At 38.9% G+C, this 13,012-nt stretch overlaps 1 protein-coding gene across 1 annotated transcript in view; it reads left to right on the top strand.

The window, feature by feature from the left end:
- Positions 1-7,010: 7,010 nt before the first annotated feature.
- The window catches only part of slc1a7b (solute carrier family 1 member 7b), a 28,710-nt gene continuing 22,708 nt past the window's right edge, over positions 7,011-13,012 (top strand). The window contains exon 1 of the mRNA XM_035653803.1: positions 7,011-7,151. Within this exon, the coding sequence (XP_035509696.1) occupies positions 7,011-7,151 (141 nt within the window). The remainder of the gene's footprint in view (positions 7,152-13,012) is intronic.

Here is a 13,012-nt window from a genome sequence, read left to right as displayed (position 1 = left end):
GCCACCGTAGTTTCTCCTTCCCACTTGGAACTGGAGGGTAAAGCGACGGTTGGGATCTACAATTACTAAATGCCACTAAATCCTACACACGGGTCCTTTAAAGTCCAACTGATATCACGAAAGTGATATTCTTTTTTTGCAGTCAAAGTGATTTTTTTTTAAATTATTGGTAATATTGAAGAAAGAATAAATGTCTTTGGAAATACATCAAATTATTTATTTTGAGTCTTTGAGTGAGTGGGGATTTTACATGTTTGATTGACAGCCAGGCCGACATGATTGCTGAGACACAATAGCTGCGTTTTGATCCTAATGTATCACAAATTTGAACCAGAATTTTGAGTAATTTGTCAAAATAAAATCTGATTTGTCAGGATCTGATTTTGGTTTTTTGTCCAGAACAACCTCCATTTTTATCCAGTGTGAAAATTTAGAAGCAAAATGCCAGCCCAGTGAATGGTGCGTTTATACAATCGGCTGTCAGTGGGTTTTATGTTGATGTCCACTGAAGGAGAGACCTGTCAATCATGTAGTGTGCAGCTTACTTGAAATGACAGCTGTCCAAAGCAGATGCTTAATGTGCCTTAGCAGAGCACAATGAGAGCCTGACTTTGTGAGAAAAATGAAAACAACCTGGTTGAGTCCAGGTAGCATCGAAACTACTTCAGTCTCACAATATAGGATATATATTTCAGGTAGGACATCAAGATTTCCATAATAGGTAAAAAAAAAACTCCTGTGAGATCAGAATGCAGCTTTTTGTGACTGTAAAGTGTTTTTGTTATCTTGTCTACCAATATTCAGAATATTTTAAAACTATCTTTACATATTGTGGAGTATGTCAGTACAGTAGTACAAACTGTGTGTTCTAGAGCTGGTTGTAATCTTTGTGAAAAGGCTTTGCTTGCCAGCCTCACCTCCTTCTATCTGCACAGAGAAGGGGGTAGCTGGAGGATCACGCTCTGCAGACTGATTGCCTGCTGCTCCGAGGTAAAGGGCAGGCTAAGGTTGCTAAACTACAACCTCAATAACACTCCCACCCTAATGACATCCGGGCCATGCTGTCATCACCACTATATTACATAATCACAGAGCACACAAGACAACAATCTTGGCAAAACAGTCATGAATCACTGAAATAACTGTAAATAAATCTATTAAAGGCATTCTAATATGTGGCTCATATATGTCCTTGCTCCAGAGCCTAATTGGTGCATTTTGGCTGAATTGGAGACGTGTGAGCATCTGCATTTAGGTTTTTAATGAATGAATGCATGTCAGCTTCTGGGAGGTTGTCTAATCCTGTGTAATCCCTGCCTGATGAAACCAGATAGAGTGGAAATATTGGCAAAAGAGAGGGATTAGTGACCATGGAGTCTGGCAAAACATGTGATCGCAGCACGAGCACATACTTTACTCACACATATGCAGTTCTCCCCTGGCACACGCAGACAACACGCCACAGCAATCGCCTCCATTCATGATTCTACCGTATGTAATGCAAGAAAATGAGAGAGGTGTGTGCGTGCGTGTGTTATTAAGGGGGGTGTGAGTGTTCCCATAGACGCCCCTCAATCCAAGTCCAAAACCCAGCCCATTGTCAGGGATACACTGTTAAAAAGGGGTGGGAGTCAAATAGACAAACTCAATGTGTGTGTCCTGACTGCTGCACACATGTTCTCTTCCTGAGGACAGACTGTGAAGGACAAAGCGACCTGAATCACTTGAGCTTTGGGCAAACGAAAGATTAAAACTCCTCTCTGGGTGAAATAAATAAATAAAATAAAATCTGTGCACCAGACTGAATGGTTCAGGGCTTGACTTGCAAACAGACAGCAGGACTATGTCTTAACCATAGCACACGTGGCAGGTTCATGCACACAGACAGTGCCCACAGTGCTAAAGGTATATTTTTGAACTTCTGACAGAAGCACCTTAACTGTTTCACCTTGCTTCTAGTCGTTATGCTAGACTAACCACATCATTAAGGTCTGGTCACATTTAAAATCAGTTAATTCCATGTAATTTCCATTACATTTCATGTAATCCCCATGATCCATGGATTCGCTCATTGGGGCAAAGTAAATTGTAATCTTACACAAGTTACACTTTGATACACTTTGACAAGTGAATTCACAAGTTAGCAAGTAGTTAGAGGAGCATTTCCCCCCCTTTAGTAACTCTTTATTGAGGGAAATTATGTAAAATCCTAAGAACAAAATACCAAGGCAGAGTTAAAGGAACAGTACAAAGAAAAGTCCATGTAGCTATTAATACTAACTAATGCGAAGTAGCTAAAGCCTGCCTGAAAAGTTGCTAGATGTGGCTAGATTATGTCACACGTTAGTTTACATACCATTACTGTAGAGTCTCACACAAGGTGGTTTTCCAAACCAATATCCTCACATTAATATGCATCTAAATACCTTTAATTTCATAAACATTCACAGCTCATCCACATTTCTGTCTGGCTGATGATGCTCTGCCCCACTCACTGAAAAGACACTCCGGGGAGCCTCAGCCACATGAGAGCACATCCACTGAGGGATGTTGTCAACTAAGGTCTGCCCAGATTTGTTGCTAAGCTCTTAAAAAGGTCGTCAAATATAGTTAAAAATACCTGAAATTGGCAATACTGAAGCTAGTGTAACTGACTAGTTCTAGCATGTCAGCTTTCCAGCTATAGTAATTCTGTTAGCCCTTACTTAATTCCACACCAAACTTCTAGAACAAAATATTTTTGCAAATGTGCAGATTTTTCTGTGCCTGGTGTGACCAGGCCTGAACTCTGCCCTCATACACATAGGATAAGAGACGAATAAACATCCTTGGCAGGAATGCAAGCTATTCCTTTAACTTGTTTGGGACTGTCTCAAAGGGTTGGAATTGCAAAATAGGTAATGTTGACTGTGATGAGTGTTCTAGGTTTGTTTATAATGCATCAAAAAGCGTAAAAGCCTCTCTTTGAATGTAATCTCAAAATCAACAGCACTGCATCCTGCTGCTACAGAACAAAAGTGGATGACAGCTGTGCCAACAACAACATGAGAAAAATTGTCATGGATATCATGTGACAGGCAGGAACCGACAGCTACTGTACATGAAGGTCCAGTCAAATGCATTTATGCTAATCCCCTGGCTATTCTCAAAAGGCATTTTTACATACATTACTAAATGAAATCCATCTGAACTGTAAAGCCCTCATGCATGCCACTTCCCTACCACGCAGCTTTAAATACAGATTGTCATTGGACACGGTCAGTTATCCTCATTGGATGCAGCTGCTGCGCATTCTGGATAAACAGTTACACAATTTTAAGGTAATAAAAATACTGGGCATCAGAGTAGTTTAGCTACTTCAACACTTCACATCACTGATTGGATGGAGACACTGCTTTCCTGCATGCGTTCAGTAACGAATGAATTAACGTAATTAACAAATCTATAGCTTAACTCTAGGACACTCTGCACATACAGAAAATAGACTTGAGTAAGGACTGAAGAGATTTTGTGTTTTACCTATTTTGTTGAAGCTAATTTTCTCCGTGTTCCTTTTTAGCATGAGTACTATCTGTACAACTGCAATCTAGTTTTTTTTTGTTCTTTTATGTCTCATTATTAATATTTTTAACCATTTTTTTGGCATTGAGAAAATTTGCTAGGGACTGGTAAGTAGGCTTCATTAGCAGCTGGCTGAGGCTGCTCATACAGAGAAGGCTTAATGGATATATAATGTTTATTAAATCTGATGAATGTGACATGATAACTGGCCTTTTATCTGTTCTGTCCGACATGCATTAGTAGGTGATCCTTTACATGTTTGGGATATTTTTGGAAGCTTTGTGCATAGCTTTTACTATATACTTCACTATCATTTCACCCAGAGCACATTCATTTAAGAAGAATATTAAACAATACAAAATACAGAGAAATATATAATTTACCCAAAGATACACCTCTATCATTAATTTGATACATATTCCCTCGATTGGGATGGGATGCAAAATGAGCCTCAATTAAATAATACCTAACAAAGATAATCACAGTTATATACGTTGACAGCAGCATGATGATTTGTTGTCAGAATCATACTACTGACAGCAAATTCATTTTCATCTGGAAGAAACTAACTCTGCAAAGTCATACTCGAATCTTGTAGGCGGCTACCAGGTGTAGTTACAGAAGCTCACAAGTAATATGTCAGATTCTGCGGTATGTCCCCGTTTTCCTACTGTCCTCAAACAGGTAAACCAAATGAATATGAATTGAAATGAGTCACTTCCATCTGTGTAAGTGAAGTGGTTAAGATCTAACTATCACTATACTGTACTATAGAAAATGAATTCACCTTAAAGTTGAATTTTTTATTTCATACATAAGGATCGAGATTTACTTCCATCACTGATATTTTTCTTATTAGAGAGTTATTACTACTGTGCCAGGAGGGAAAGAGAGAAAGTTAATGAGCAAGGTTCAGACGGCATCTGTGTAGTAGAGCAGTTAATTAAATGATACATTGTGGGAAAGGTTTTGTGAGTCAAAATAAAGATAACACATTTATGTTATGTTATGTAAATAGCTCTTATTGACATCCACTAAACCCCTATTTGCAACCTTAAATAGACACAGCAGGCCTGTCAGACTTGATTTCTCCCCATGTTGAAGAGGCGAGTATGTGGTGATAGAAAAATACTTGTGATTTAACGAATTTGAACTCTGGTACCTTTCCGTAGCCTCTCCAAAAACAAAAGTAAAACTGTAAGGAAAAAGAGTTAAATTACCCTGCCAAGAATACAACACGTTCTTACTCCCAACTCAACTTATACTGCCACTTGGTCAGTGGCCCTCCACTTTAAAAACTATATGATGCTGTAGGTATGCCTCTAGTTTAATTTCCAGACGTGCAAGGCTCTGTTGTCAAATAAGACGATTGGCTTCCCACTTGTGATGTCACAAAATCCTGCTGGTATGTCCACGTTAAACTGAGACTTAAAGTAACAACAGAGAAACTTTACACCTTCACCAGATGAATGTGAAAACTCAACTTCTCATCATATTAAAACATTATATAGACTAAATAATATATGTATAGACTTAAAAACATGCAGAAATGCTCAAAAACAAATCCAGGTCAGGCATAGACTAGAACAATTTAATGTTTAAGAGGCACAAAGAGAGATGCAAAGGCACGTCTTGTCCTTGGTGCCCCTCTCTGGCGGACATCTTCACTAGTTTCATATTCATCACAGTCTCTGATTTTGATGTTGCGTTTGAAATTTTGAATGAGCAATGAGCAATGAGCAATGAAGCGAGCCAAGAAACAAAAACACCGTTCTTCAGATTTTCATCCATCTTCAAGGAAAGCAGACATGGCCAAAGTCGATGCTCGTAATTGTACTACATTTACATTTATATCACATATTTCTGTAAAATAACCTAGGGAGGGTTGAATTAAATACAAACTGCCATAATTATACCCAAAATTTCACATTTCAAATACTGAGTGGATGAGTTTTGGCTCTTATGGGGTACCTATAAAATGAAATATATTCTTTAAAAGTAATTTTCATTAAGGGGAGTCTAAGAAGTCAAATCACAGCTGTCATCCTAATGAACTCCAGAGAATTGCGTTGCTTGGGCTCCAATAAGAGCCCAGAGGACCAATCAGTGCTTCTCTTTTACTTCACATTAGCATCAATTTGGCATTTCAGCTCTGAAATGAAAACAGGACCAAACTACTTTTATTAAGTGATTGGACCATTCCAATGCAATAATATAATAATGTGGTAGTTACGCATAGTACTGAGCATAATACCTATTCAATTATAGCTGCGATAATAATGACTGTAATAATATTATATGTAGTATTTTATCTGTTGCTGTATTTTTTTATGCAATGTTTTCCTCTATGTGTTCTGATTTTACATACTACTTAGCACTGATCCTGTGAAAACAGTTGTACACTGTCTTTTGTGCTTTGTCTAGAGGAATCTGAGAAAATCCCCCTGCTGATGTAATCAGGTGTTAAGATTTTTAAACGATGATTTACACTCAGTGTTGACTAATTTGCACTGTGTTTAAACCAAGTGTGAACCTATCGTGACATCACCCATTGGTTTGTGGAGTACCATTTTGAAGCGTCCAGTTTGGTGTTTTGGTCGTCGCCATGAGGAGCCAGAGGTGACGTACTGCGAGTTGATCTGCACTCATTGGCTGTGCAGTTTTGACTTGTCCGTACCAGGAAACAATGGTGGCTCGCTTGGTCACACACAATCTCATATTCCAGATAAACAGTACACTAAAATATGTTCCTGAAGCGATTTTAGGTGAAACTTATGCAACGCAGTAACAGAATCTGGATTCATGTATCAGCGTTCATGTTACACACTGGATTTTTAAGTTAGCCTGTATTACATACAGTAATGATTATTCAATCTGGTTTTATGTCATATTGCTGTGTAATGAAGCTCAATGATGGTAAAACCGCGTGTTGCTAAAAAAGCTGTTCATAAACCATAATGTCGTCTGTTGTCTCTTCAAAAGACTGGTGAGGTCCGGTTTCTCCACTCTGCTAACCTTTGTCAGATTGTTCATGGATCTTTAATCCAGCCGCAGACCGGTTTAATACAGTAGCACAGTAACAGGATTGGTGATGTTAACCCCCAGGGACATGGCTGCCAGCTGTTCCACCCCCCTGGTGGTGGGTCATCACATACAGGGCTACTGATGGGTGGAGCATGGTGGGAGGGGATGCCTGAAAAGTGAGAGGATCTTCTTAGCTTAGTGCAGATTGCCGCAGCGACTGGACGAGAGGGATGCTGAGCCCACCGGTGCTTTAAAACATCACGGAGGAGTGGATATTTCACACAGCGTTCCATCCGGTCCTGGAGTTTATCTTCATTCACTCTTTTTTTTTTTTTGCTTCTGTCTTCCTCCTCACACCTGGATTTTAGGCTTTTGGTTGGGTACATTTATGGGTTGCTGGTAGGACGCAGGACAGGTGACTCACGATGGCCGTGGCTTTGGATGCAGTGTGGGTGAGGGTGAAGAACGTCTGCAAACAGAATGGGCTCCTCATCATGTCAGTGCTGGCTGTGGTCATTGGATGCCTTTTGGGATTCTTCCTAAGGACACGGCGTCTCACAGAGCAGGTCAGTCTGTCTCCTCCCCCTGACCCAGTGTGACGTCATGCAGGCAGAAGATGGGGTTTGAGAGAGAATCTTTGCCCTGTGCCTGTAAAACCTGGAGCATCACACTGAGTGCTTCTTCTCATTTATTCTCCTATTTTACTGTGTTTTTTTTACCACATTTTCACACTGCGAAAAGTGGTGATTATTTCATCATTATTTGCATATTTTAGCCCTTTTTCAAGAGTTCATGTAAACTGTTTATTTTCTAAATCATATCATTGTGCTTCTGGATTATATTTCTGCTGCAGTGGCAGAAAGTAATTAATTTAAGTACTTTACTCACTGTACACTTTTTTATGATACTATGTTTTTATTTGACAGCTTTTGCAAGGGTCAGGGGCCAAATTTATTTAAGTATTTAAATAAATATATGCCTGGAATGACTACTTGCTGCATTTTTTTAATGTTAAAAGGATCTCAAAATGTATCTAATCAAAACTAATCAATTTAAACCGAAAATGAACAGAATTGCCGCATACCTGACACCTGTCTCAAAGTATCATCACATTGATGGACTCACACTGACTGTCGAGTGCCTGCACGTATGCGTAATTTCATGTACATGCCCTCTTTCACCATAGAAAGGCTTGGTGTCCACATATAGCACAGGTAGGGTAGAGGGCATCCCCCTGGGATCACCAATCTGCCAACCAGATATTTTGATTCCAATAACATATCTGTTCGGCAGGGAAGGCTATGCGCAAACAGAAATGTATTTATATTGTAAAAAAAAACACAGCAGAAGAAGAGCACTTTCTCTCTAGTAGGCCTTTTCCTGCAATAGGTAACCGGCTCTGTTCTGGTTCAAGTGCCTTACTTTAAAGCATACGGAGCATTTGGACCAAATTGGTTTAGAACCTGAAAAATTGATTTCCAGCCAGAAAGTTTTCCCTGGGAACGAAGTGGGTGAGTCGTATTCTACAAGTAGGTGTGTATTGTGCAGTGCACTCTGTTGATGATGTATCCATTTACAATTATTTCACCTCCAACCTGGTGGAAATTCAGACTGGTTTGCTAGATAGCACCAAGGTTCAAAGAATCTTGGAGCGAACCGGTTCAGGAACCAGAACTAATTTGGTGGAAAAGGTCCACCAAAATCAGGTCTATCAATGCATTGGGAGCCACTTGTGTCTTGTTGGGACCCCTTGTTCCATTTTATATGTCTATGAGTTGCTGGAAGTTCCCATTTCCCCTCTAAATTTCTCACATGGTTCCATATAAACAAGGACTTAGGAATAGGTCAAATTCTCCAATATTTCACTCAAAAACAAAAAGTCTTGTTTTTCTCTTCCTTCTAACTCCATTAATCATCTCGCAAGTCCTCAGATTTACCTGGTGACCCTTTGAAAGGTCCATATTACAGAATGAGTACTTTTTGTGATAGTGATAGAGTACATTTAGCTGACAATACTCCTGCTGTTTTAAATAACTTAAGTAACTTTATTTTAAATTCTAGTTAACATTTTCACAGTTACCAAATACAGCAGGCTGGGACAATGTGAAGAGCGGGTTTGTGAGACAAATCAAGTGAGCAGCTTCTAATTTAGTTGCAGTCTTTTTAGTCTTTAATCAAGCTTACAGTAAACACACTGACAACAACGCGTTGTTCTGAATGCAGCCACCAAACAGCTTTATGGAGGGGCTCCATAAACAAAGTGCAGCCTTTTCTTTCCCATCACCCCTCTGACTAAAGCTCTGTCATATTCTCAAAATGGCCTAAAAATAGCTTGTGGCTCCTTCACTCTCACAATAGGGGATTACAATCCAATCAAACAAATGCTTTCTCTAATTGTACATCAAATAAGAGTGCCTGTCAGTGTGACACACAGGAGGCACAGACCTTTATGTTTCCAGACAATTTATAGAGGCTTGAGGGTCGAGAGGGGAAGTGTGGGAGATCTGCGCCTGCCTGGCATTAGCAAAGTGAGAAGAGATGAAAAATGTCTTATTTCTGAGGAGAAGTCGCAGCAGCAGAAAGCTAAAGAATTAGCACAAATTAGAAAAAAGAACATTCATTAAAAACTATGGAACTTATGTAAAAGCCCTAAAGAGTTTCCACACAAGAACACGTTGAGTAGAAATGAATGGATGATGAATCTATGACATTAATCTGGATTATAGTATTAGGGCTACAGAATCACACCATCAGCTGCCAGTCAGAAGGACAAAGAAAGTGAAAGAGAAGAAACATTTAATTATACTGATGTGATAGAAAGTTGATGGTTTTTTTTTACATAATGTTGTCTAAACCCATGCACGTATAAAAAGTCATGTAGACATTTAAACATTTATTATTTAATAATTAAACAATAGTATATTGCATGAAGGATGGCACACACATTAAAGTTACAATATAAACAATATAAGAAAAGATATTTGAACAAAGTTAAAGATCCCCTACAGTCACACTACAAATAGTCAGCTTGGAACAATAATGAGTGTCTGATGTGTTTTTTTCCACAAAAAAAGTATAATTTCCTCATTAAAATCTTCAAGTCATCTACTTTACCACATTTAATTCTATAATCTATGAATATGCTACTTTATTTCATTTTTAAAGTTTTCCTGCTGGACACAAGATGTATCCTACTTCACTGTAAAGTCCATTCTCAGTGGATGTGCAATGGTAGCTTCAAGTGTCTTTTTTTGACCTAAATAATTAAGCCTACTTTTGAAGACAAATGTAAAACCTTATAAATCTCCTCCCTGGTCCAGATCTTCCCTGAAGCCAACGTAAATGAAGAGTCAGACTCAAGTTCCTATCCTGAAGACTTCCTATACAGGAGGGAGCGCCTCCCCTCTATCGTTGTGGAGCCCATGGAGCACAGCGAGCTGGAGAGCGGGGAGCTGCACTGGCCTCCTCGATGCCTAATGAGCAACAGCGTGGAGGAGGAAGAGGAGGACAGCAGTGCTGATCAGACAGAGGGCTCTATGGATGGAGAGCAGCAGGAGGACGTGAGGATGGAAGAAGGGTAAGGCCCAGGGTGTCATAAACTCTCCCTGCACACTCGACAGCATTTTGAGTCATATTGAGAATTACTGATTGATGCTGACTATACGATGCTAATATTTTGTGTCGCTGACAGAAAATCTAGATACATTTCATCCAGTGTTACAGACACTATTATCATTTTATCTGTCTTTTTACTATCGGTGCAATAAAAACTGGCCCTTTGTATTGACTTAAAGCTGCAGTAGGTAATTTTTTATGTTTGCTAAAACTTTAATTCTATCCTGACAGTAGTACATGAGACTATGCGGTTCCTCTGGCTCATCTTAGCATGCTGGTTGCTTTCATTCAGGCCCAGTGGATTTTTACAAATGCCATCAGCAACACTAGGAGGAGCCAGAGGAACCTGATTTTTCACAAACTATCTGTCTCATGTACTACTGCCAGGATATAGTGAAAGTGTCAGCAAATATGACAAAAACATTTTTAATGAACAATTACCTACTGCAGCTTTAAAAAAATGTTGAGTGAAGTGAATTCCAAAGTGTATGCAGATTTTTTACATTCTAACCTAAATAACCTCACTGTGTCTTTCCATTTTGCAGCCCAGTTGCCAGAAAGTCTTCTATTGGACCATCACAGAGTCAACTGTCCCTGTCTCGGCTGACCCCGCCTGCCTCCCCTACCCCCCCTGAGGCTGTCCCACCCTGCCTGAGGAGCTGAAGCAGTACAACCAGTATGGACTGATACCACTACAGTTCATCTGAACTGTGTGCAACCTCTATTAAAGTGTAACCTCTGCATGTCTGACTAACCCATTAAAAGAGAAACTCCCTTTGGGTAGGTTAAGATGCTTACACATGTAAAATCTTTGGACAAAATATGGTCCATTTCAAATACTAATCTGATTTCAGCACTGCCATTTTTGATTGAAACATCTAATTTAAAATAATCTGTGGTTAACTGCTGCACTTTGTATACTAAAGCAACAACCTCCAGGGCTCTGATCTGATCAGGTCTGAGGCAAGACATAGACAATACAGTAACATAATCGTGATTCATATTTGATCATCACTGCTTAGTTTAACAGCTTGATATGAGTTTGGTGCGGTGCACTCAATGGACTCAATGAGAATGACCTGTCAATCAAGTGTATGAATGTGTAAAATCATTTTTGATGGAATTTAGACCACGCTGGGACACTACAGCTCTAAATCCAAACCCTAATCATTAAAAAGATTTACTGCAACAGGTATAATGAGCTTATCCATGGATATACGTGTGCAGACCCATTAAAACGTTCAAATTCATTCAGGAAAGTTACATTATTGTCAGATGTAATATTGATCGCTTGTGTAACACACTATATAACAATTACAGGGATTAGATTCCATTCTTTACTGAAATGCTGCTGAAAATATCAACAATGCTTGGTGTGCTGCTTTTACCTCCAGCTTGGAGAAAACATCTTCATACATTCTGAGTATCCACAATTATTACAAAACATTTTAGAAATTTAAATGCATCCATTATATATGCATCATGTACTATGCTTGCTTTGTTGACTGATAATGGTGAGGAATCCTGAATATGATGAATTATTAAATAGTACATGCTGCTACAGAGTTGAATCCAGAAGTTGCTACTGATATGAGAAAACACTGTAGAACTTTTGTATTATGTTTCACTGTATAACTGTGGTGATAGCTATATACTGTGCACCTTTTATGTACTGCCAGGTCAGTCTGGATGAGTATTTTACCACAATAAAGTTATATTTCCACATAGTTCTCATGAAAAAGTTCATTATATGAATGACTGCCCCAAGAAGTGCAGAAAGTGTATTGACTGTTCGGACTACATAGAGGTCTACCATGACCTGGAAATGGGGGCCTTCATAGAGCTGCATAATATGGTAAAAACCTAATTTTACAATTTGCATATTTCACTCGGCCATATTGTGATTTCAATAATACTGCAATAAATTGTGCAGCCCTAGTCCTGCAGCAGTGACATCAAACCAAAGTAAAACCTGCGCGCACACAAAAATGCAAGCAGCAGTTTGTTTGTTTCTTGTGCCTAGCTGTACTGTCCTGTCTTGCTAGGAGTCAGGCAGCGGATATAGAGGGGTGGCATGAAGGCAGCAGCCACCCCTAGAAAATGCCTTGCCACCCCATTTTGGCGTCAGATATGGTAAAAACTTAACACAAAAATAACTTGTTAAAAATACTTGTTTTGTTAGGGTCACATTTTAGAATGAGTGATAGGTTAGTTCAATGAAAAAATACATATTTGGAAAAATGTCTGAACATTTGGAAATAAATGTAATGGCAAGTGTATTGATTTCTAATGCTACCTTTAGATATTTCTATTCAATGCTTTAATGTTTTTGTATGGGGATGTTTGTGATTAAATCAGCATATATTTCTGCCACCCTCTGCACCCCCACCTCTCTAGAGCACGGGCTCCTCTAATTTAAAGGTGGCAGTGTGTCATATTTTAGAAGGATGCTATTGTAGAAATGGAATATAATAATATTCATAGGTATGTTTTTGCATTAAGTGTATAATCAGCCTACAAAAATAGGAGTCTTGTGTTTTTTTGTTACCGCTTAGAATGAGACGTTTTTACCTCTATAGACAGAGGGAAGATCTTAACTTGACTACATGGATGATACTGCATAATATAATGCAAATAATAATGAGAATATTTTAATAAAATAGCATCACTAGCGAACAGCAGTGAAATAGCAATCCAGTGTACATGGATCTCTTAAGCTTAAACAGCATACTCAGTCTTTGCAGCTACATTACATTAGCAAGGCAGATTTATAATTTTAAGAACCTAGATGACTCTTTGACTTGGTCATTGT

The sequence above is a fragment of the Morone saxatilis genome, unplaced genomic scaffold, assembly GCF_004916995.1.
Source record: "Morone saxatilis isolate NCDOM2014 unplaced genomic scaffold, NCSU_SB_2.0 Contig12, whole genome shotgun sequence".
Taxonomy (NCBI): Eukaryota; Metazoa; Chordata; class Actinopteri; family Moronidae; genus Morone; species Morone saxatilis.
Note: the sequence above shows the minus strand (reverse complement) of the source record. Positions and strands in the feature narration are given on the sequence as shown.